Source organism: Lissotriton vulgaris, chromosome 5, assembly GCF_964263255.1.
Source record: "Lissotriton vulgaris chromosome 5, aLisVul1.2, whole genome shotgun sequence".
Taxonomy (NCBI): domain Eukaryota; kingdom Metazoa; phylum Chordata; class Amphibia; order Caudata; family Salamandridae; genus Lissotriton; species Lissotriton vulgaris.
The window spans coordinates 904,160,791-904,182,266 of NC_141693.1; the positions used below are offsets into that span (position 1 = coordinate 904,160,791).

The 21,476-nt window shown below is 42.2% G+C and overlaps 1 protein-coding gene across 1 annotated transcript in view; it reads left to right on the forward strand.

Annotated features, from left to right (window-relative positions):
* Positions 1-21,476, forward strand: part of CC2D2B (coiled-coil and C2 domain containing 2B) — a 1,912,120-nt gene that overhangs the window by 652,629 nt on the left and 1,238,015 nt on the right. Inside the window, exon 14 of the mRNA XM_086919535.1 lies at positions 20,716-20,925. Within this exon, the coding sequence (XP_086775661.1) occupies positions 20,716-20,925 (210 nt within the window). The remainder of the gene's footprint in view (positions 1-20,715; positions 20,926-21,476) is intronic.

A 21,476-nucleotide genomic window follows, 5' to 3' on the forward strand; every position in this document is an offset into this window, starting at 1 on the left:
TGGTGCGGCTTCGGATTCAACAGTAAGAATCATGAGATTAATTGTGTAATTGCCTAATCCATATACTTCATTTTCTAGATCAGTTCCTGTCCTAGTGGGAAGTCCCTTCTTGTCAGGGTAGCAGGCGGTAAGCAGAACTAAGGTCAGGTTTCCCCAAACCCAATTTCCTTCGAAAATAGCAATATCAGAATCTAAAGAATTAATTAATCTAAACCATGCACCACAGGAGCCATTGTGAGTGAACGGGTACGGAAAAAGAGGCAGAACTCCCTTGTATTTCTGGTAGGGAGGGAGTCGGCCACATATCCAACAGTTGGTAGCATTGTTAGTCTGATGGGAGTGATGTAACATACTAATGAATGTATTGTTGCGCAGCGCAAGTCTGTAAGATAACTCGTGTAAGGGTAATGCACTAAAAGAATGTTCGGCAGAGACATTGTAAGCAGATTGTGTATGCTTGAAGATAGGGTAATATACAGGCAGCAATATACTAGCAGCAATAATCAGAAGGCTTAGAAAAAACAAAACCAATAATGTCACTATACAGTGACTACGGAGTGATTTACAATATGCACGTTTCTTGAGTTGTCTCTCTCTCTCTCTATCTCGATCTAGGGGATACATGTCAGAAACTAATTTAACCGATTCACCTAGGGGAGGACTTAAACAATTAAACTGTCTGACTTACTAGATCGTAATTTCGTTTTATACTCCTCTTGCGGAGTTTTCTCTCTCTTGGGAACTTTGAAGTCACTAGATTCTGGGCAGTCCTTTGAGGGGGTGGAAGAGTCAATTTCTGGCAGCAGCAGTTCATTAAATTTTTTGACGTGGCTTGTATGGATCCATCCTTTTCTGCCCTCCACTTTGATCGCGGTCCTCGTGGTTAGAAGGACGAGCTTCGGCTCCTGCCAGCGGGGCTCCAGCGGACTCCTCCTATCGAAGTTGCGGATCAGCACAGTATCACCGGGGCGGACATTGTGTGGCTTTACATCAGTGTTGTCGGGAAAGGCTGCTGCAACCTGTGAACGACATGATTGGAGTGCAGACATCAAGGAGGCAAGGTAATCTGTCAGCATATTACAATCAACATCGGTTATTTTCTTAGGCATGGGCGTCCCCCACATATTTGGTGGCCTGCCAAAGACCACCTCATACGGGGATAGCCCTGATCTTGAATGGGGAACCATCCTCATATAGAACAATGCAACTGGCAGGGCGACTATCCAGTCGACCCCTTTCTCTTTACAAACTTTAGCAAGACGGGTTTTCAGTGTCTGATTGTGTCTTTCTACAAGGCCAGCCGCCTCGGGATGTCGGACGCAGTGGAATTTCCACTGATATCCTAGCAGGAGTGAGACCTGCTTCATGAGCTCGGACGAGAATGGCTGTCCGTTATCTGAGTACACGATACGGGGCAAGCCGTACCGTGGGAAGAATTCTCGAACCAGCTGCTTGGCAGTGGTCGGGGCAGTGTAGTCTGGGACTGGATATGCTTCTGTCCAACGGGAAAGTGCACAAACAACTACGAGGACGTACTTGAATCCTCGACAACGTTCCATCTGAATATAATCCATCTGGAGGACTTCAAAAGGGTGATCGGGAGGATGAAATCCACCTTGCTCTACAGGGACGCTTTTACCTGGATTGAACTGACAACAGATCATGCAAGTACGCACTTTCTGTTTTGCTGCTGCTCGTAAATGTTTGTTGTACCAGAGATTCTGTAAACTGTCTAACATGGCTTTTTCTCCCAGATGTGCTGGACTATGTGCTGTATTTATTATGACTTGAACCATAGAGTCGGGGAGAAACCATGTAGATTTTCCCTTCGTCATCCATCCCTGATCTGTCTGGACCCCTCCTAGTTCAGTCCATTTCTTAATTTCATCTGAAGTGGCATGTGTCTGAATATCGATTACATCTAGTGTGGGATCCCTAACTGCCATACAATGTGTCGGTACTATTGCCTTTGTCACATCAGTTGCCTGGGTGTGAGTCAATCCGGTATGTTTTGCTGTTTGATCTGCCAGGTCGTTACCCTGGGAAATAGAGTCTGTAACTTTAGTATGTGCTTTACACTTCATGATGGATATGCCTGAAGGCAAATGTATTGCTTCTAACAGTGCTTGAATGAGGGGACCGTGTTGGATCTTGGCTCCGTGGGAAGTCAAGAAACCTCGTTCTTGCCATAACATTCCGAAGTCGTGTACGACTCCGAAAGCATAACGTGAATCAGTGTATATGTTAACATTTCTGTTCTTGGCTAGTATACAGGCTCGGGTCAGAGCGACAAGCTCTGCTGCTTGAGCGGACAGTGTGTTAATACGATGTGTCTCTTTAACTTCGGTTTCAGTGGTCACTGCATACGCGGCCACTAATTCTCCTGTATTTGTTCTCATGCATGAACCGTCCACGTAAAGTGTCAGGTCTGGATTTGTCAGTGCAACATCTGTTAAATCTCGTCGGGGTTTTGTTACTGCATTAATTATCTCTATACAATCATGCGGGGCTGGATCTGTTATACTTGAAGGTAACAATGTTGCGGGATTTAGAATGCTACAGCGTCTGATTTCTATGTGTGGCTGGAATAGCGTCAATTCATAACCTGTCAGTCGTGCTATAGTCAAGTGTTGAGTCTGGGTTCGGTTTAGAAGGACTTCTACAGAATGTGGAACTTGTACTGTCAATGGATGTCCTAATACAATTGAATCGCTTTGTCTGATTGCTAGGGCTGTCGCTGCAACTGACTTTAAGCACGCCGGGAGTGCCTGGGCTACTGAATCCAATGTACTCGAAAAATAAGCGCAAGGCTTATGTGAACCTGCTTGGTCTTGTGTGAGGACAGACAACGCTGTACCTTCACGTTCTGTGACAAAAAGTGTAAAAGGTTTGCTGTAACATGGTGTCGCTAGAACTGGTGCTTGACATAAAGCTTTCTTTAATTCCTCAAAAGCCTGTGTATGTTCCTGAGTCCAAGGAAGGGCAGTCGAAGTCGCTGCCTCCTGTGTTGTCAACTGAATGAGTGGTTTAGCTAGAAATGCATACTGGGGAATCCATTGTCTGCAGTACGAGGTGAGGCCTATAAAGGCCCGCACTTCCTTTTGTGTCTGGGGTTGTGGCATATTTACAATTAACTGGATACGGTCAGGAGTGAGCTGTCTCCCCACTTTGGACAGCAAGTGACCCAAGTACACAACTTGCTGAACACAGAATTGTAGCTTTGAAGGAGACACCTTGTGTCCCTTGTCGGCCAGAAAATGTAAAACTGTCAGTGATGCTTGTTCACATTCGGGCTCGCTTCGTGCGGTGATCAGCAGATCATCGACGTACTGCAATAAGGCAGTGTTAACTGGCATTTGGATACAATCAAGTTGTCTTTTTAGTGCTTGGCTGTAGATGCTGGGGCTTTCTGTGAATCCTTGAGGTGCGCGTGAAAATTTAAAACTTCGTCCATTTAAACTGAATCCGAAGAGATATTGGCTCTCTGGATCAATGGGCACACTGAGGAAGGCGTTCTTGAGGTCAATTACAGTAAAGAACGTCGCTTCTGAATCAATAGCAGTCAATAAGGATGAGATGTCGGGAACCACAGGGTACTGTGGAACAATGCATATTCAGTTCTCGTAAATCAATCACCAGCCGATATACTGGCGGTGCATTGGGATCAGTACGTTTAAGAATCGGAATAATAGGGGAATTACAGATATTGGAGTCGGTTTCTACGACCACTCCTTGGGCAATGAGCTCTTCAATGATTTCCAGTAAAGCCACAACAGCATCGGGTGGTAACTTGTATTGTCTGATTCGGGGTAAAACAACTCCTGGTTTGAGTGTGACACGGTATGGTGTAATGTGCATGCAACCTACATCGGTTGGGCCTTGTGCCCACAGGTGTTTCGGTACATTTTTCAATCTGACATCAAACTCTCGTAATACATAGTGACCCTTGAAGTCACGCAGGAAAAGTCTAACTCCTTCCGGAGAACAACATATCACGGCTCCTAGAGCCTTCAGCGTCTTTATTCCTAACAAGTTTTCTGGACATGATTTCGTGAGTAACAAGTCTGTAACACGTGATAGTGGACCTACTGCTAGGGGGACGGGTTCTGACACTTCATTTACAATAGGCTGTCCTGAAAAACCAAGGGAAACATTCTGTGAGCCTGAGAGGGGTGCCCCTGGGACTTCATTATGGCTGATTGTTGTGCGGCTTGCCCCTGTGTCAATTAAAAACTTTCTGTCTTTTCCCAATACTCGACTATGTACATAAGGACCCTCTTGATCTACAGGAATCTCAATAAGAGGCAAGCCAACCTCCCTCTCTAGGCTGTTTCATGTGTATCGCTGATAATCGGGATAATCAGATTGGGCATACTGGTACATTTGCTGTGAAACTTGCTGAGTCGCGGCAATGGGCTGTGGCTGTGATACAGCTACGGTCTGGGCGGTGTGTGATGAAGCATGCATAGGCTGTATATTCTGTGAAGTCTGCGGCTGGACCTGGTCTTGTCTAGGCTGACGCGGTCTTTCTTTAGTTTTACCTGTCGCTATATTGTGTTTCAGGACTGGACATTCATTTACGTAGTGGCCTGGCTGCTTGCAATAGTTGCATGTCCCTTTAACAGGAGCTGCTGAATTATTTGTCTGCGTCCCACCCTTTTTCTGACCGTCAGCTGGGACTGACTGGGCAACTAGTATTTTCATTTTCGTGTCTTTCATACGTCTCTGTTCATGTTCTTGTTCTTCCCTAATTCTGTTCTGATGATATTGTAACATTTGCAACATCTGAGATGGCGTATTTGCTTGCCATGTACTCTCGACTTTATATACACGATTCTTAACCTGGGTTAGGGAATTCTCTACTAATTTACTTACAAAAAGGTGTGGGTATGACTCGCTGCTTGGTTTCAGGCCACTATTAATAATGAAACATTTCTCGAATCTTGAATAGAAGTCACTAGTATCTTCATCGTGTTTCTGTTTACAGGCTGAGATCGCGTCCCAGTCTTCCTTTTTAGTTGTCAATAATCTTGGCAAAACCTGTACTATTAATCCTGGTAATGCTTTAGCTTTTTCCCCAAGGCCTAGCCCTGGAGTACGGATTTTTTCTTCGTCTTCTATTTCTGTCCATATAATCTTTTTATCTCCCACCTCCCATTCTTTTTCTTTGAGTTTCTCATAGATGCCAGTAGGTAATAGTACTTTTAACAATTTCATAATATCTGTATATGTGTAATCTCCCATGAGTAAAATATCCTTAAGTTCTCGGTGAAAACCTGCAGGGTCTTTATCGTGACAGGGTACTAATTTCTTCATCTCTAACAATTCTAACTTTGTCAAAGGTGTGTACACATACACACGTTTCAGGGTATTATCGGCACCCATAACTGGGTGTACTTCTCGTAAAGGATTCTGTCTGTCAAAATGCTCCAAATTAAACATTTTTCTTTCTGGGGGCGGAGCTGAAACATGTTGAGGGCCTAAGAAAGCGTTATATCTGTGGCGTTGCTCTAGAATTATTTGAATCAACTTGGTACTTAAGCCTCTCCATCTATTCATAAGTAGTGCTTCTAATGTATCAGGTAAGGGACCTGGGTCCGAATGTTGGTTTCTGTATAACGTGAGAAGATGCTGAATCATGTATACACCAGCTAATTTCTGTTCGTCTGGGGAAAGGTTCAGAAATGTCTGTGCTACTGTATCGTTATTGTATATGCTAGGATTGTCAGCCCATAGTACTGCTGACCGGGCTAGTTCTTGTTCATCCATAGAATTGAGTACATGGTACCCCATTCGTTCTTGAAGCATTTTATCGGTATCTTGAAACAGATATTCAGAAGAATTCGGTTTTGATATGCCGGAAAGAAAAACTCTCTTGCGTTCTGGGCGAATACCTTTCTTAAGGTAATTTCCCTTACCCACGTACGCTATCATTTCTTTAGGTTGTTGTTCGGATTCCTCTTGGTCGTCCTCCTCGGAGGAATCAAGCCGGTTGTTATCTGCTTCCCTTTCTTGTTTCTTTCTTTCGTGTATCTCTATTACTTCCTTCCTGATCTTTTTGTACATACTTGCTATACAATTCTGTTTATCGTGTTTTCCCTCGGCTATGTTCTGGCCCCATTTGTTTAGTGCATCCATCTCGTCCTGGTCTACCCCAGGCCTGTCTCGTTCTCTTATTAGACAGTTTATGAAGAAGCGTAATATACAACCTTGAGTGTCAGCTTTCTGGTGAGCCAGGGCCTCTTTAATACTGTCAGGATCTTCCCCGGTCTGGATAAAATGGTATATTCTATCTAGGTATTCAGTCATTCCTGGGAACAACACTAAGTAATCTGTAACTTTTCGTAAGCGTAGAGATGCTAATAACATCCTATCGTCTTTACCGGGTACTGGATCGTATCTGCAAACTGGAAGGGGTTCTTTAAGCATGTCGAAATTTGAAGTTCGGGGTGTACGGTTCTTTAATATGTCCCTTATGTTTAACCTTTGTGGTTGTGGCGGGGTCTGGTGACCTCCTGTCGCACCTCCAGAGGCGGAGGCTTGAGCATGACTTGTCTGTGGCGACTGTGTAAGTAACTGAACTGGTGTTTTTCCAGGGTCAGGCCCAAACGGATTCAGGGTATTTATCTTAGGTGTAGGAAGTGGTGGAGGAACAGGTGGAACAGGATTTCGGGCGGGTGAACTTTGTTGTGGTAAGGGCGGGACATTGTCTTGGAGTGGGTTGCCACCTCCGTCACCATCAGCAGGCGGTACCTGGGCAGGTGGATTGGTGTAAGCGGGAGCTACATCATCTAGGTAGGAAGCAAGGAATATATCCTTTGTAGTCCTGTGATTTACTTTAGTTGGAACCAATGGTGGCGGCAGATCTTTCGGTATTTCTGAAGTGGCTTCAGGCGAACCCTCGGTCACTAGGTACATACCATTTACAAGATTATTTCGCATGCGGTCTACTTGTTCTGCTTTTACCCGGATCCCTTCATTAACTAATTCGTTTTCTCGGACTTTATCCGACTCTTCTCTATGTCTGTCTTCTCTTCGGAGTGCTTTTTCGGCACGTTTATGTGATTCTTTACGCCAAAATTCTATGGCGTCTTTCTGAGATTGTCTGGCTTTCTTTTTCCATAGCGCTTCTTCCACTTTCAGGATGCACTCGGCATCCCAAGTTCCTGTAACGGGCCATCTGTGTCTTTCTTCTAGGTGCTTAGTATAATCGGCCCATAAATCTAGGTACAGTATGGCATCTCAAGCCATGCTTATGGTACATAAAATTTCCAGGAGTGTCCCTAGGGGGGATAGGAATTTCTTCCTCTAGCATCCCTTTCCTAGTTCCTATCTGTCTTAACTTATTGAAAAGCGGCATCTTGTTACTTAGTGCTGGATACTCGATATTTGTTACTTACTTCTGAACGCAGCTAGTTACACAAAAACACAGTAATGTACACAAAACAGTCCACTCATATCACGACATTAATCACATGAAACATTTTGAACACATATGACTACCCTTGGTACTAGATGTACTGCTAAACAGCACAGATACACTGTCGAGAACAGTGCAAGAACTTTAATACTAGATGTACTGCTAAACAGCACAGATACACTGTCTAAAACAGTGCAGACCGTGTTTGTGTACCCAAACCCGTCTTTACCGGATACATAATAATGCACCCGTCTAGATGCGTCCCCAGCAACGGTACTCACCGGGAAGCACGGAACAGAAGGCCTCGGAAAACTCGACTGGACTGGACCGGACTGGACTCGACTCAATACGTGGATACTTCGGAACTGGTGGGCCTCTTGACACCTCGGACCTTGCTTCTTTCGGCTAGGCTCTGGTCGGGATCCTCCGCACTCCTCACCGCCTCGTCTGGGTGCTGATCGCAGTCTCCGTCACCTCCGTGGGCCTGAGGGAGATACAGGAAATCCTGCGGGTACGCGTAGTGTCCGTCACGACTGTGGCAGGGGACCAAGGCTGCAACGCACCAACCGGCGCGTGGGGTGGGGGAGGGGTCCCTTTTCGGGCACCAAAATAATGTGGTAAATATTTGATTTACCGTCTTAATTTCTATGCAGGTAAGTACTTAACAAAAATAACTCAATCGGAAAGAAAGACGCAGAGTCCGTGGTGTTAGAGTTCTTAGGGGTTTTATTCCTTAAAAAGGAATGGTTCAGGTACCGGATATCGGGTTCCTGCCACCACTGGGGTGCAGGAAGGGATAGAGCATACTTTATTGACATTACATTACTTTTATACTTAATATACATAATAGAAGTCAATGCAGAAGGCGTAACAGCTGAGAGAAACAAGATAAGAATACACACGTGTTAACAATACGTAATCAGAAGGCGTGAACTAAGGCGTGCACGGAGGTGTGTTCTAGAAACGTCACATGTAAGTGTCAGAAGTGGGTGGCTCTATGACAGAATGGTGCAGAGTCAGCAGGAATCGGTAGCTAGGATGCGCGCGCAGCTGCATGACGTGTGTTTGACGTAAAGTTGGAGGGTGCAGGGGACTTGACATTTACACTAGAGGAAAGAGACAGAAGTCTGGCATGTCAGATCAACTCGTTCCTATATCATATCTGGTATCTGATGTTTGGGAACCATATTATCTAGAAGGAAAAGGTCTCTCGGACAGAGGCTATTCTTTACTGACTGTGAGTGCGTGTATAAGCGTCTAGGTGTCTGCATGAGATGCGAGGGGGCATGGGCCTACCATGGTAACAGAGACTATGAATTACTTGGACGGAGACAGTGAGGCCGGGCCCTTTGCTCTGCAGCTGGAAGGATGTTTACTTAAACTAGTAGGCAGGAATGTATTTTTGAGGAGCGGAACAGATAATTCGAAGGTTGAATACAGTCTTGGCAGGCAACAGGCTGAGCTAAGCGCCGTGAGCCGCGCAGGGAGTAAGGCAGAGGTCACGGGTGCAGAGGCCGGCCCAGGCTGAGGCATTTCAGAGTCTGAAGGCAGGAAAAAGCTCGATGGCAGAATTCAGGGCCTACTTCGCCTGGGCTGGAAAACGTGTAAAGTATACCACAAAAAGACGTTGGCAAGGCATATTTAGAAACGGAATATTCAACCCATTCAGGGTGGATCTGAAAGAGGACATGTTAACGTTGGACGCAAATGTGTTTGCGTCTTCATAGCTGGCACAGGAGGGAAGTTACATGCACTTTAAGTTCGTACATGGAGACGGTGGGGTACACGTTAGGGAACATTTCTTGACCATAAAATTTATATTTCCTCAGCTCCTCCGCTAATGCAGAGGAGCATCGCCCCACTGCCAGGAGCAGCAAAGAAAGGAAGAAATAAAATGATAATAACACAATTTTATTATCATTTCATTTATTCCTCCTGCTGTGGCAGTGCGTGAGGGGGCGGGTTGGAGCTGCAGGGGACCCGGCAGCGGCAACGTAAGTTTACTTTTTTTTTTTTAAGTAGCACACGAGGTCGACCTCAGGTCGGAGGCTCTCCGACTGACATCTAAGGTTTACAGTCTGATTGCCCTATTACAATGAAGGAGCTTGGAGTGTAAACTGGCTGGTCTTTCCGGCTGGCTTCCGGCGGGCTCCTGAGCTCGTCGGCTAGTCGGAACCGTAACGTGATCTCTTAAGGATGGCTGCGGGGCAATTATGGTGCCCTCTGTTAATCCCTGCACCTTGTGGGTGCCTGTCATGCGGTGCAGGGTTTAACAGAAACTCCCATTTCGATAGGGGAACTTGTGCTGCGGCCAGTTTTAGACTGCAGCACAAGCTCCCACAGAGAAAGTAGAGCTTGCGACCGCACCATGTGTGGTCACATCATAATTGCGGTGTCAGGACCACCAACCGGAGGCCGATTGGTCCCTAGACCACAGCAATGTCAGTCGGATACAACTCTGACCGACATTGTAATGAGCCCCTTCTGTGGTGTTTTCCACTTAAGTAATAATGAAAGGAGAATGAAATTACGTGAGGTACAGTTTATTAAATCTCAGCCACGAACAGCCCCAGCTCAACTGCCAGGAATCTCCAACTGGACATTCCCAGCAAGAGAACGTTACACACACTTAATTCCACATTCTGTGGAGAGCATAGGCATAACAAAGAAAGTATACAGAGCTTACCATTACGCATCTCCCTTCTTAACAACAATAAAATGCAAAATGCAACAAAATAAGAGAAAAGGGAGAACAACACAATGTAACTTGAAAATAATAGAAAACAAGAAAGGAGTTCATACATAATCTTTCATGTAAGCAGGAGTCTTGCATATTCTTTGACTCTTTGCACGAACTCCAGGAGTATATCTGGAACAAAGTGGAGGAACATTGACAGCACCAAATGAATGATTATCAGCATCAAAATCACCTTGTTTACCACTCTTGGATCTCACCACAACAACACGACTTTTGTTCCAAATCCTCCCATCATTTGTTTTTATAGCGTTCTTAAAAACTTTTATTACAGATCTAACACTGGTGTATTTAGACCAAGATTTTCATCCAACAGGTGCTTTTATTTTGACTAAATCACCTATTTTAACTTCTTGGAACTGAACACATTTCTTATCATCAAAATACCTTTTTCTACTGGCTTGCTTCTCCAACTCCCTATCTATCCATGCACCAATGTAGTTATCCACAAACCCTTTATTCAATTTCATCCAACCAGGACACCACATGGTATTGGGAATTCTGCCTTTAAATAATTCAAAGGGAGACTTACCAGTGGTGGAGTGAGGAGAACACCGATAGGCATCTATCCTTTCCTTGAGAGCCACTTTCCAATTTAAACCATTAGCTCTTGCAAGCTGAATGCATTCTTTTAACATTTTATTCACCCTCTCAACAGCACCATTGGTTTCAGGATGATACAAAGAAGATCTCTTGTGAACAACACCACGTTTACTCAAATAGTCCCCAAAAACTCCAGAACAAAACTGAGGACCATTGTCCGACAATATACTATTAGGAAAACTTTCTCTCTTGAAAATCTCCTCCAAAAACTTAATAACAGAATCAGACGTTATGTCACTAACTGCACACACCTCAATCCAACGAGAATACAAATCAATTACTACAATCAAGTAAGGAGTGTCAGAAACCGCCAGGAAGGGGGCCCAGGATATCAACAGCAATCTCATCCCACGGATGATTAGGTAAACTCCTACAAACCAAAGGCATTTGTTTAGTCTTAAGAATGTTATCTCTTGCGCAACATTCAACACATTCTCTAACCATTCTTTCTATCTCCAAATCCATTCCAGGCCACCAAAATTGTGTACGTAACATTTCCTTAGTTTTCACGATACCCAAGTGACCACAATGTGCATGCAATAACAATTTTTTTCTCAACACTGAAGGAGGTGTAAGTCTCACCCCACGTGTCAACATACCATCAGTTATAGATAATTCCTCAGAAACAAGAGACCAAGGTTTTTCTAAACGTTTTTTATCTCTCAACATACCCATCACCTTAACTAACACCTCATCCTTTTCCAGTTAATTTTTCCACTCATTCTCCTCAACAACACCTTCCGTAACTTCACAGACATTGATAACATCATCGTCTTCTTCAAGCACATCCTCAACAATCATATTATCTCTTTTCACCAATCTAGAGAAACAATCAGCCGATTTATTGGAAACACCAGGTATGTACTGTACTTCAAAGTCAAATTCCTGCAAAGAAATAATCCATCTCCTAATTCTAGACGAGATAGAATCTAAACCTTTCTTGCAAAAAACCTCTCTTAAAGGCTTGTGATCAGACATGACAAAGATCTTAGTGCCCCAAATTTAATTTTTAAATTTCCTCAGAGCCCAGAAAATAGCCAATGACTCTTTCTCTATGACAGAGTAATTTAACTCTGGCCCTCTAAGACATCTTGATGCACAAGCAATGAGAGAATCATTACCCTATTTATTTTGAACCAAAACCGCACCAAGACCTTTATCACTAGCATCAGTAAATAAATATGTTGGAAAACCTGGAACAAATGCATGAAGACATGGAGCTTTCTTCAATTCATACTTAATATCTTCAAATTCCTTCTTACATTCACTTGACCATTCAAAAACCACACTCTTCGCAGTAAGCCTTCTCATATTCTTTGTCTCATCTGCAAAATGTATGATGAATTTCCTATAAAATTCCACCATACCAAGAAACAAAAGCAACTCCTCCTTATTTATTGGCTCTGCCATGTTATCAATGGATTCAACTAATTCATTTTTGGGGAAAACACCTCCACTCTTAATACAATGCCCAAGATAATTCACTTCTTCCAAACCAAATTTACACTTCTCTTTCTTAAGTGACAAACCAGCTTTACTCAACCTCTCTAATACTGCACATACCCGTTCATTATGCTCAAACATATCAGCTCCATAATGCGTTGAAAAACAGAAGCAGCTGAAATTAGCCCAAAGGGCATCCTTTTAAATTTAAATTTAAATGTGCCCATTGGAGTAATAAATGCCGTCAAATCCTGACAAGATACATCTAACTCTACCTGGTGGTAGGCAGAAGCTAAATCTAAGGTGGTAAAATACCTCGCTCCCTCCAAAGTTCCTACAATTTCATCGATGTTTGGCAAAGGGAACCTATCAACGACAACCTCCTTATTCAAAGCACGTAAATCTATGCATAAGCGAATCTCGCCAGTAGGTTTCTTAGCTATTACAATGGGGGCCAACCATTCTGTGGCCTCTACAGGCTCAATGATCTGATTCTCAATACGTTTATCAATTTCCTTTTGTACTTTTTCTTGTTCACCTAAAGGAATTCTCCTTACTTTTGCTATAACAGGAACAGCATCTTTCTTTAATTTAATACAATGCTTGTAACCTTTTAAGCATCCCAAGTTCTCGTTGAATACATAAGGAAATTTATATGCAAACATTGAAGACAAATCCTCCACCTCCTGTATCTGTACCTGAGGTGAAGCATTTGGATTAAGTTTAACCCCTAGATCACGTTGATGTCTCCAACTAAGCAGTGCATCACCTTGTTTAGCAACATAAACTTTTCCAGGAATAATATGACTTCCCAACTCAATGGTAGCCACAAAATAACCCAACAATTTGATAGGTTTCTTTCCATATCCCAATGGTAAAAAGTCACTTCTTAAGAGCTTAACACTTTTCCCAAAATTTTTATTTAATAATGTTTCATCAATCATGGTAATTTGCTAACATGAATCACATTTAAACTCAATTAATGCATCGTCAACTTTTACCAATTGTGAAGGGTGTTCTAAAAGGCCTCCATTAACTTGAAAAGTCACAGTCTTTACCTGAGGTTGAGACCACCTTCTATTAATATTCTCCCTTTTGTTGATTTTAGTTCTACAACATTTTGAGAAGTGCCCCCTCTTACCACAACTATTGCACATAGATGTCAGAGCAGGACAAATAGGAGAGTTCGCCAAATGACCAAAATTTCCACATCTAAAACAGGAAAACTTGTTATTAACATTTGTGACATTTGAATTAGAATTATTCAACGCAGAATCATTTTTATCTATAGTTACTTTGTCTTCTTTTTTTACTTGACAAATTACTTCCTCAACTTTTAATTCACTTTTATTCTCTGAGTCCGTCGCCTTTTCTTTTTCCCCTTTCAATTCATCTACACACTTAGTCATGTGCTCAACTTGCTTCGCAATAACTAAAACTTCTTCCAATGGAGGTTCATCCTTTAACCAAAGTTCTTTCCGGATACTGTCATGTGCACATTTTAAAACGAACTGGTCTCTTATTCTTTCTTCCAACGTCTGACCAAATTTACAAGAAAAGGCCAACTTCCTTAACGCAGAGACATAGTCCTCCACAGATTCATCTTTTTTTTGACCTCTCAAACCAAAATGGTATCTTTCCATAATAGTACTCAATCTGGGAAGATAATGTCTATCCAATTGTTCAATTGCTATTTCATATTCATGTAAGTTCCTTTGCTCAGACGCACTTAGTTCCGGTAAATTTTCTAATACATCCTGACCTTCACCTCCCAAACAATGGAGTAATAATGAATGTTTTCTTTCAGCATTTAAGTTCGTCCCGCACACTCTTGCATAATTAGCAAATATTTTCTTCCATTTCTGCCATTTTACATTAGGCTCTCCTGGACTCGTTAGAAAAAATGTTGGTTGCGTTACATTTTGCATTTTCTTTTGTTTTTCTCTTATTTTTTTATACGTAAATGTTTTTTTTTTCCTTTTTTTAGCACTTCTTCTCCTTGAATATAACAAATAATATTTTTTTTTTTTTAATTTAGAGATAATTTTTCAAAATTATGCCTCTATTGGCCTTTGAGCTCTTTATTGTCCACTCACAATGCGCGCAACTAAATTCTTCTATTGACCTGTATTTTTTTAAATGAGAACAGTGAAAGACAGCCTCTTAGTGTCACTGCCCCGATATTATGCCATTACAGTGGAGTGCAAAAAAACGATGGATTTAGGCCCAGATCCTTGTACTAGGGGTGAATGTATGACATTGTTCTACATTCTGTCCATCAACTGTGTTTTTTCCAATTTTCACCCCGAGTGTGCTGGGTATACTCAGACGTGAGTCCCAGGCTCTCCACACCACTGGAGTCAAGCTATCCAGGCTGAAGAAGGCTGATAGCCAGAAACCGGTCCTTGGATGCTTGATTCTGGTCTGGGAAAGACATGGCTTGGTAGTTCGGGATGGACTGTTCCCATGAGGCACAGGGTCATAGCTGATTTGCATATAGCCAGTGTCTAACCCAGGGTGGTGTGGAGTGCACAGAAACGATGGATTTAGGCCCAGATCCTTGTACTGGGGTGAATGTATGACATTGTTCTACTTTCTGTCAATCAACTGTGTTTTTTGCAATTTTCACCCCGAGTGTGCTGGGTGTACTCAGACGTGAGTCCCAGGCTCTCCACACCACTGGAGTCAAGCTATCCAGGCTGAAGAAGGCTGATAGCCAGAAACCGGTCCTTGGATGCTTGATTCCGGTCTGGGAAAGACATGGCTTGGTAGTTCGGACTGGACTGTTCCCATGAGGCACAGGGTCAGAGATGATTTGCATATAGCCAGTGTCTAACCCAGGGTGGTGTGGAGTGCAAAAAAACGATGGATTCAGGCCCAGATCCTTGTACTGGGGTGAATGTATGACATTGTTCTACATTCTGTCCATCAACTGTGTTTTTTGCAATTTTCACCCCGAATGTGCTGGATATACTCAGACGTGAGTCCCAGGCTCTCCACACCACTGGAGTCAAGCTATCCAGGCTGAAGAAGGCTGATAGCCAGAAACCGGTCCTTGGATGCTTGATTCCGGTCTGGGAAAGACATGGCTTGGTAGTTCGGACTGGACTGTTCCCATGAGGCACAGGGTCAGAGCTGATTTGCATATAGCCAGTGTCTAACCCAGGGTGGTGTGGAGTGCACAAAAACGATGGATTTAGGCCCAGATCCTTGTACTGGGGTGAATGTATGACATTGTTCTACTTTCTGTCAATCAACTGTGTTTTTTGCAATTTTCACCCCGAGTGTGCTGGGTGTACTCAGACGTGAGTCCCAGGCTCTCCACACCACTGGAGTCAAGCTATCCAGGCTGAAGAAGGCTGATAGCCAGAAACCGGTCCTTGGATGCTTGATTCCGGTCTGGGAAAGACATGGCTTGGTAGTTCGGACTGGACTGTTCCCATGAGGCACAGGGTCAGAGCTGATTTGCATATAGCCAGTGTCTAACCCAGGGTGGTGTGGAGTGCAAAAAAACGATGGATTCAGGCCCAGATCCTTGTACTGGGGTGAATGTATGACATTGTTCTACATTCTGTCCATCAACTGTGTTTTTTGCAATTACAGAAGAAAGAACAGGCTATAATTACGCAGAGAACATTTTCTTTGACTTTTTTTTTAACTCGTGTCAAACCTTGTACGTCACAATGGTTATAAGCAGATACAGGCGTGGCGCGTAACTTTCACAATTGTTGACTTTTAGATGCCAGCGTAGTGCGTCACTGACACGCATACGCTGATACCAGACGATACTCCGCTGTTTCTGGTGAAACGCACACGCGAGCAAGGATGACGTCACTGGCACGCAAAGCGGTTGGGACAAATTCTCCTGACTTTTCAAAACAAACTCCAGCAAAGCCCCTTTACGGCCTCCAACCACACTTCTAACCGTGTTATTTTCTTTTATAACTCGAATAAAAGGCATCCGCCGCTGGGAAGACTATGCTTCCGTCTTAATAAATCAGCCGCTGGCGGAGTGGAGGGACGAGCAGGCTTCGTGTTGAGGTAGGGTTCTCTCCCGATCGTCGCCAAATTAATGTGGTGTTTTCCACATAAGTAATAATGAAAGGAGAATGAAATTACGTGAGGTACAGTTTATTAAACCTCAGCCATGAACAGCCCCAGCTCAACTGCCAGGAATCTCCAACTGGACATTCCCAGCAAGAGAACATTACACACACTTAATTCCACATTCTGTGGAGAGCATAGGCATAACAAAGAAAGTATACAGAGCTTACCATTACACCTACCTTTCTTAAAAGTGGAGAAACTACTGGTGGTTTACGGGAAAGCATGATCTTGAGAGAATATTTAGGTAGGGTAGGAAACTTTCCATGAAAAACACAACTTACTTTATACAAAGTAAAAATTGAAACTTCTGACTGCTGAACTGTGCCATTTGTAACTTTATTACTAAATCAGATACATTCTCATGCCCACCTGCTGGTAAAAAAATACAAGATCAAATATTTTCTAACTTGTCAGTGGGACTTTGAAACATATACAATAAAATATCTGCAGGATATGGTATATGTTGGGGAAACCAAGATATAGAGCGAAAGGAGAATGGGTGGATTTCTAATTTACAGTCCCGGGCACCAAAGTGTTTAAATAAACAGCTTAATTACAAGTATTATTAATAGAAAAAATACTAGTTAATTTCACAATAACGTTTGATTTTTATCTGACAAGAATGGAAAATGTTCAAATGAAATTCACAAGCTGATATCAATGTTGTTAATTGGATGGATACAAGCAGCATAACATCTTGTGGGATATGTGTGGATGACAATAAGACAAAACCTGTCTAAAACTAGACAACACACTTTGTTCATCAAAGAGATTTAACAATTTTTTTATTTGTCAATTTTTACAGAGACTACATTTTTCCTTTCTCATTATAGTGACACCTATTACTACACTCACCTGCGAAAATGTCATACATGGGAGCATGCCTTCCAGGTTTTAAAATAAGTCTTCACTGCAGCATCCATCTTTCATCACTTAGAGTCAGTCTTTCCTTTTGTTGTAGAAATTGATGTAGCGGTCTGGCTTATTATTGCATTCCTTGACAATAACAGAAAACAATTCTAGCGTACATAAAATATTGGAAATACAGATCTATCTTCACTAATTGGCGATATCTCTTGGAAGCACCAGTGTATAGAGGCTACAGTCTGAAGTGATCATAAGTGCCTGGGGTTTCAGAAACCTATTAAATGTTCTATCCATAGCCATGCCTGATGGAGACTTTGTTTGGTATATTTTAACTTTCACATTACATGCCCACCTGTGAAATGACATGGCAAAACAGATGCAGTAGTTTGAGTTTATGCCTTTAATGTCAAGACACGTCATGCCTTGGATGATAGGAAACCACCAACACTGGATAGCCTTCATCCACTTCTCAATACAAGACACAGTTGTGGTTTCCATTCAGGAAACATGTGGGGTAAAAGCTACTAATAACATATAAGTGTGAATATAATAATAAACTGACTAAAGACATATAGTCCAATAAAACCTGTGTAGAGAGAAGAATCTATGTGTCCCTACGTCAGGTTAAAGCACCAGGCCTCACAATGGTGTCATGATGCATCTTTCATTAGAAATACTTCGATAAGGCATAACCATTGTCATTTGTGATAACGCCCGTTCCTGTGCAGTCTGGGTACAAGTAAACAGTTGAAAACATGGGGCTTATTTATGATGCCGCATAGGCTTTCTCGTCTTCGAGGTTACTTATAAATTGAGTTATTAGTAGCAAGTGGTGAAATATACTCTATGTGATTGTTGATACCTTACCAAAATTGGTCACTTCTTTCTAAAGAAACTCCCTACAGCTCCTGAATTGGCAGTTGCATCTTCACGATCTCATAGTCTATATTCAAAGTCTGGAATAGCATAGTCATAACCAGACACAAGTCAAAATAGTATCTGACCTGTCACCAAGCCATGGCCCGTGCAGGTAAGAACGGTGGGGCCAAGTGGGTGGGGGGGTTTTGACAGACGCGACAAGGGAAAATTAATTAATAATTTAATTTTCCCTCGTCGCCATCTGTCAAATCCCCCCCCCCCCTCCCCAACCCGGCCCTAAGGCTCTTACCTGCAGGGGCCATGGCTGCTGTCACCCACAATTAGATGGACATGCTGAACGGGTTAGCCAACAGACTGAACAGTCCCTACATTGTATTGTTTCTTGACAGAGTATCAATAAGATTGGATGCATTTGACTGTCATTGTATAATGTATGTTAATGTTAATTATATTTAGAGAGCACCCGTACATCCGAAGGTTTCATGGCGCTAAAAGGAAGCATGAGTAAAACAGACTAAAGGACGAAATGGTATAAGCCCAAGAATAGCAGGAAAAAGCTTGTTTAAACAGCCGGGTCTATTACATTTTTTGTAAAGGACCTCAAATATGGTGGAGAACGAAAATGAAGTGGAAGACAAATCCATTCCGCAGGGGCTTAGACAGAGAACCTCTACACCTAAGTTTCTGAAAACTTGGCACATCTAGCAAATTAGCTGAAGATGATCATTGATTCAGTAAAGGATTATATTTAGAAATTCGCTTGTGTACTTATTGGGTAGCTAGGCCTTAAAAACCAAACAACAACTTTGGATTGTATTTGCTGTTTTATTGGCAGCCAAGGAGCTTTTTCAGTAGAGGTTTTTCGTTTTAGAAAAATATTTGATATTTGGCGTGCGGATGGCATTGTTATTTTTGAAGTACTACTGACAGGTACATTTAACACTCTGCCATACATATGGATGGTGTATAATTTAAGGACATATTGGCTATAAATATTCTAAAATGAGGAGGAGGTATCTTATCTCCATAGTCAATCCACATATGATCAAGGGGAAACATTCAATTTTTTGATATATAGAAGCCCTGACAAAGTTCAAGTGAGATACTTTGAACGAAACACACTGGCTGGATGTCCCATGTATTTGGTTGAACATGAAAAAAGAGCAAAACAATAAAATAAAAAGGAATATTCATCATAAATTGCCTTGCTTACTAATTTGGATAAGGATCTCTCCTGTGCACCATTCCATATCAAGTACAATTTGCTATTCTTTTGGTATTCAGACTACAAGCCTCACTACAAAAGCAAACTTGCACGTTAGTGTAAGTTTACTATTTGTTTGGTATTCGCAAACTACAATTTTAATTTTACAAATAGTAATTTTATGACTGCAGAGATTCTGCACTGGGGCAGAGAATACACTCATAAAAATATAGGCCTGCTTTATCTTTTTATGTGCGGGGTTCTCTGCCCCGACTGCAGATCCTCTACATTTGTAAATTTACTATTACCAGAATGAAACATGTGGTTTGTGATTACCAAAGTGTACGTTTTTCATTGTGAATCAAGCCCTTAGTTTGTGAATACCCCCAAAAAAATAGCACACACTTACACAGAAATGTGTGTTTACCTTTGTGCATCAGGCACAAAGATGTTATTACTTACAATCTGTGTTTTGTAATATAACACACACTCATAATGTGGGACAGAATGCAGTTATGAAACAGTGAAACATAGCACGAAATAAGAAGAATTTACAAATTATTGGTCTATTTGTCACAGAAACATTCATAATCGGAGTAGCTAAAAGATAGAGCGCTAATACAAGTCAACAAATATTACTAAAGTGCACCCATGTCACATTATATCCAGGTTTCCATCATTGGGGTCGAACTGTAAGACGTGCAGGTGAGTCCTGCACTTCACTCTGCAAAGAAATAAGTCCCCCCCTTCACACAAGCATCTTACTAATGCTTGTGTAGGAAATACTAATGGAAAAGCAGTAAAGAGGACATTTTCGAAAAGGTTATTTATTCTTATTTATTTTTATTTCCAAAAGATTTTTTATTTTAGAAAAGTAACACAAATTTACAGTTTAGTACAGTAGTAATGCTGACAGGAATGGGGGGGTGTACAGTAGGAGTTCTTCATTACAAGGTATTTTTGATCATCTGGCATATACATTGTGCGTGCTGGTCAAACAAAATATATATGAGTTAGGTGTACCACTTAATTTCCATGAGTATGTTTATGGGTCCTTCAGAATTTGGTGGAGTGGGAGAATGGTCGTAAATCATCAGTTCTCCAGTTGTGCCAGGCTCGTGTTTCCCATGCTTCCTTTGGAGGTGAGTGGTCTAAAAGGTTTCCAATGGCAGAGCCTCTATAGGCTCAGGTGTTGGGAACCTTTGACTGGTGCCTCATCCTGACCCACCACCGGCCTGCTGGCCATTTGGCAACGGAAGGCCAGGCCTATTTAGGGCAGGACTTCCACAGGCATTTTTTCTACTGTGGATCACTAGGGCGGCAGGCAGAAGCACGGCCTCCACCACCCATCAGCTTCCTTCATGTCAAACCCTAAAACCCCCCCACTGGCTCTAACGCTTTATTATTTTTTTTAAATGTGTATTTTTTTTTCTATAGGCAATGAAATCTGACCAAGAAAGTTGCATCATAAACAGTGATGAAGACCAGGCGCCTCTGTATCAGTTGGAGCTTAATATTTCGAATTTGTGCTTCAGTCACCATCCTCTGTTTAGCAAAGAAAACGTACTTGCAGCTAAATTAATTCAACTTCATGAAGCTTATCAGCACAGACGACAGCACAATATTACCCATTCGCTAATGGAAAAAGTAAGACATATTGCTCTTAGAATTTTCAAATCTCTAGTCTGGCAATATTGTTTACATATGTATTTTATTTGTACCTTCAGATAGATAACGTGTATATTCAAGCATTGCTTTTGAGCATATAAACACTTATTAGAGCTCACGTTTGAAACATGTTTATTCCAAAACCAACCTCTACCCCTACCCAGCCTCCTCATTAAGAATCAGATGCTGAACAACAAAACAACACACATTGGCAAATCCAAAAGGTCTGGTATAAGAGAAAATGTGTTATCATTAGTGAGTTTGTGTGTGTGGTTGTGTGACCGGTGAGTGGCTAAAATGGGCAATGAGCCACTAGTTAGAAGAACTGATGTTTTTTGAGTTACTGAGTGCATAGATGGATGATAAGGTGAGTGACGCCACAGAAAATGGTGGCATGAACAGTTGAGAGCAAGGATGGATGAATGGGTGATATTGTTTACATTGTTTCAGCCCACTATCCACACCTTCACTTACACACACCTGAAACTGATGTACAAACAAGAGCTGGATTGATAATTCTTCTCATGAAG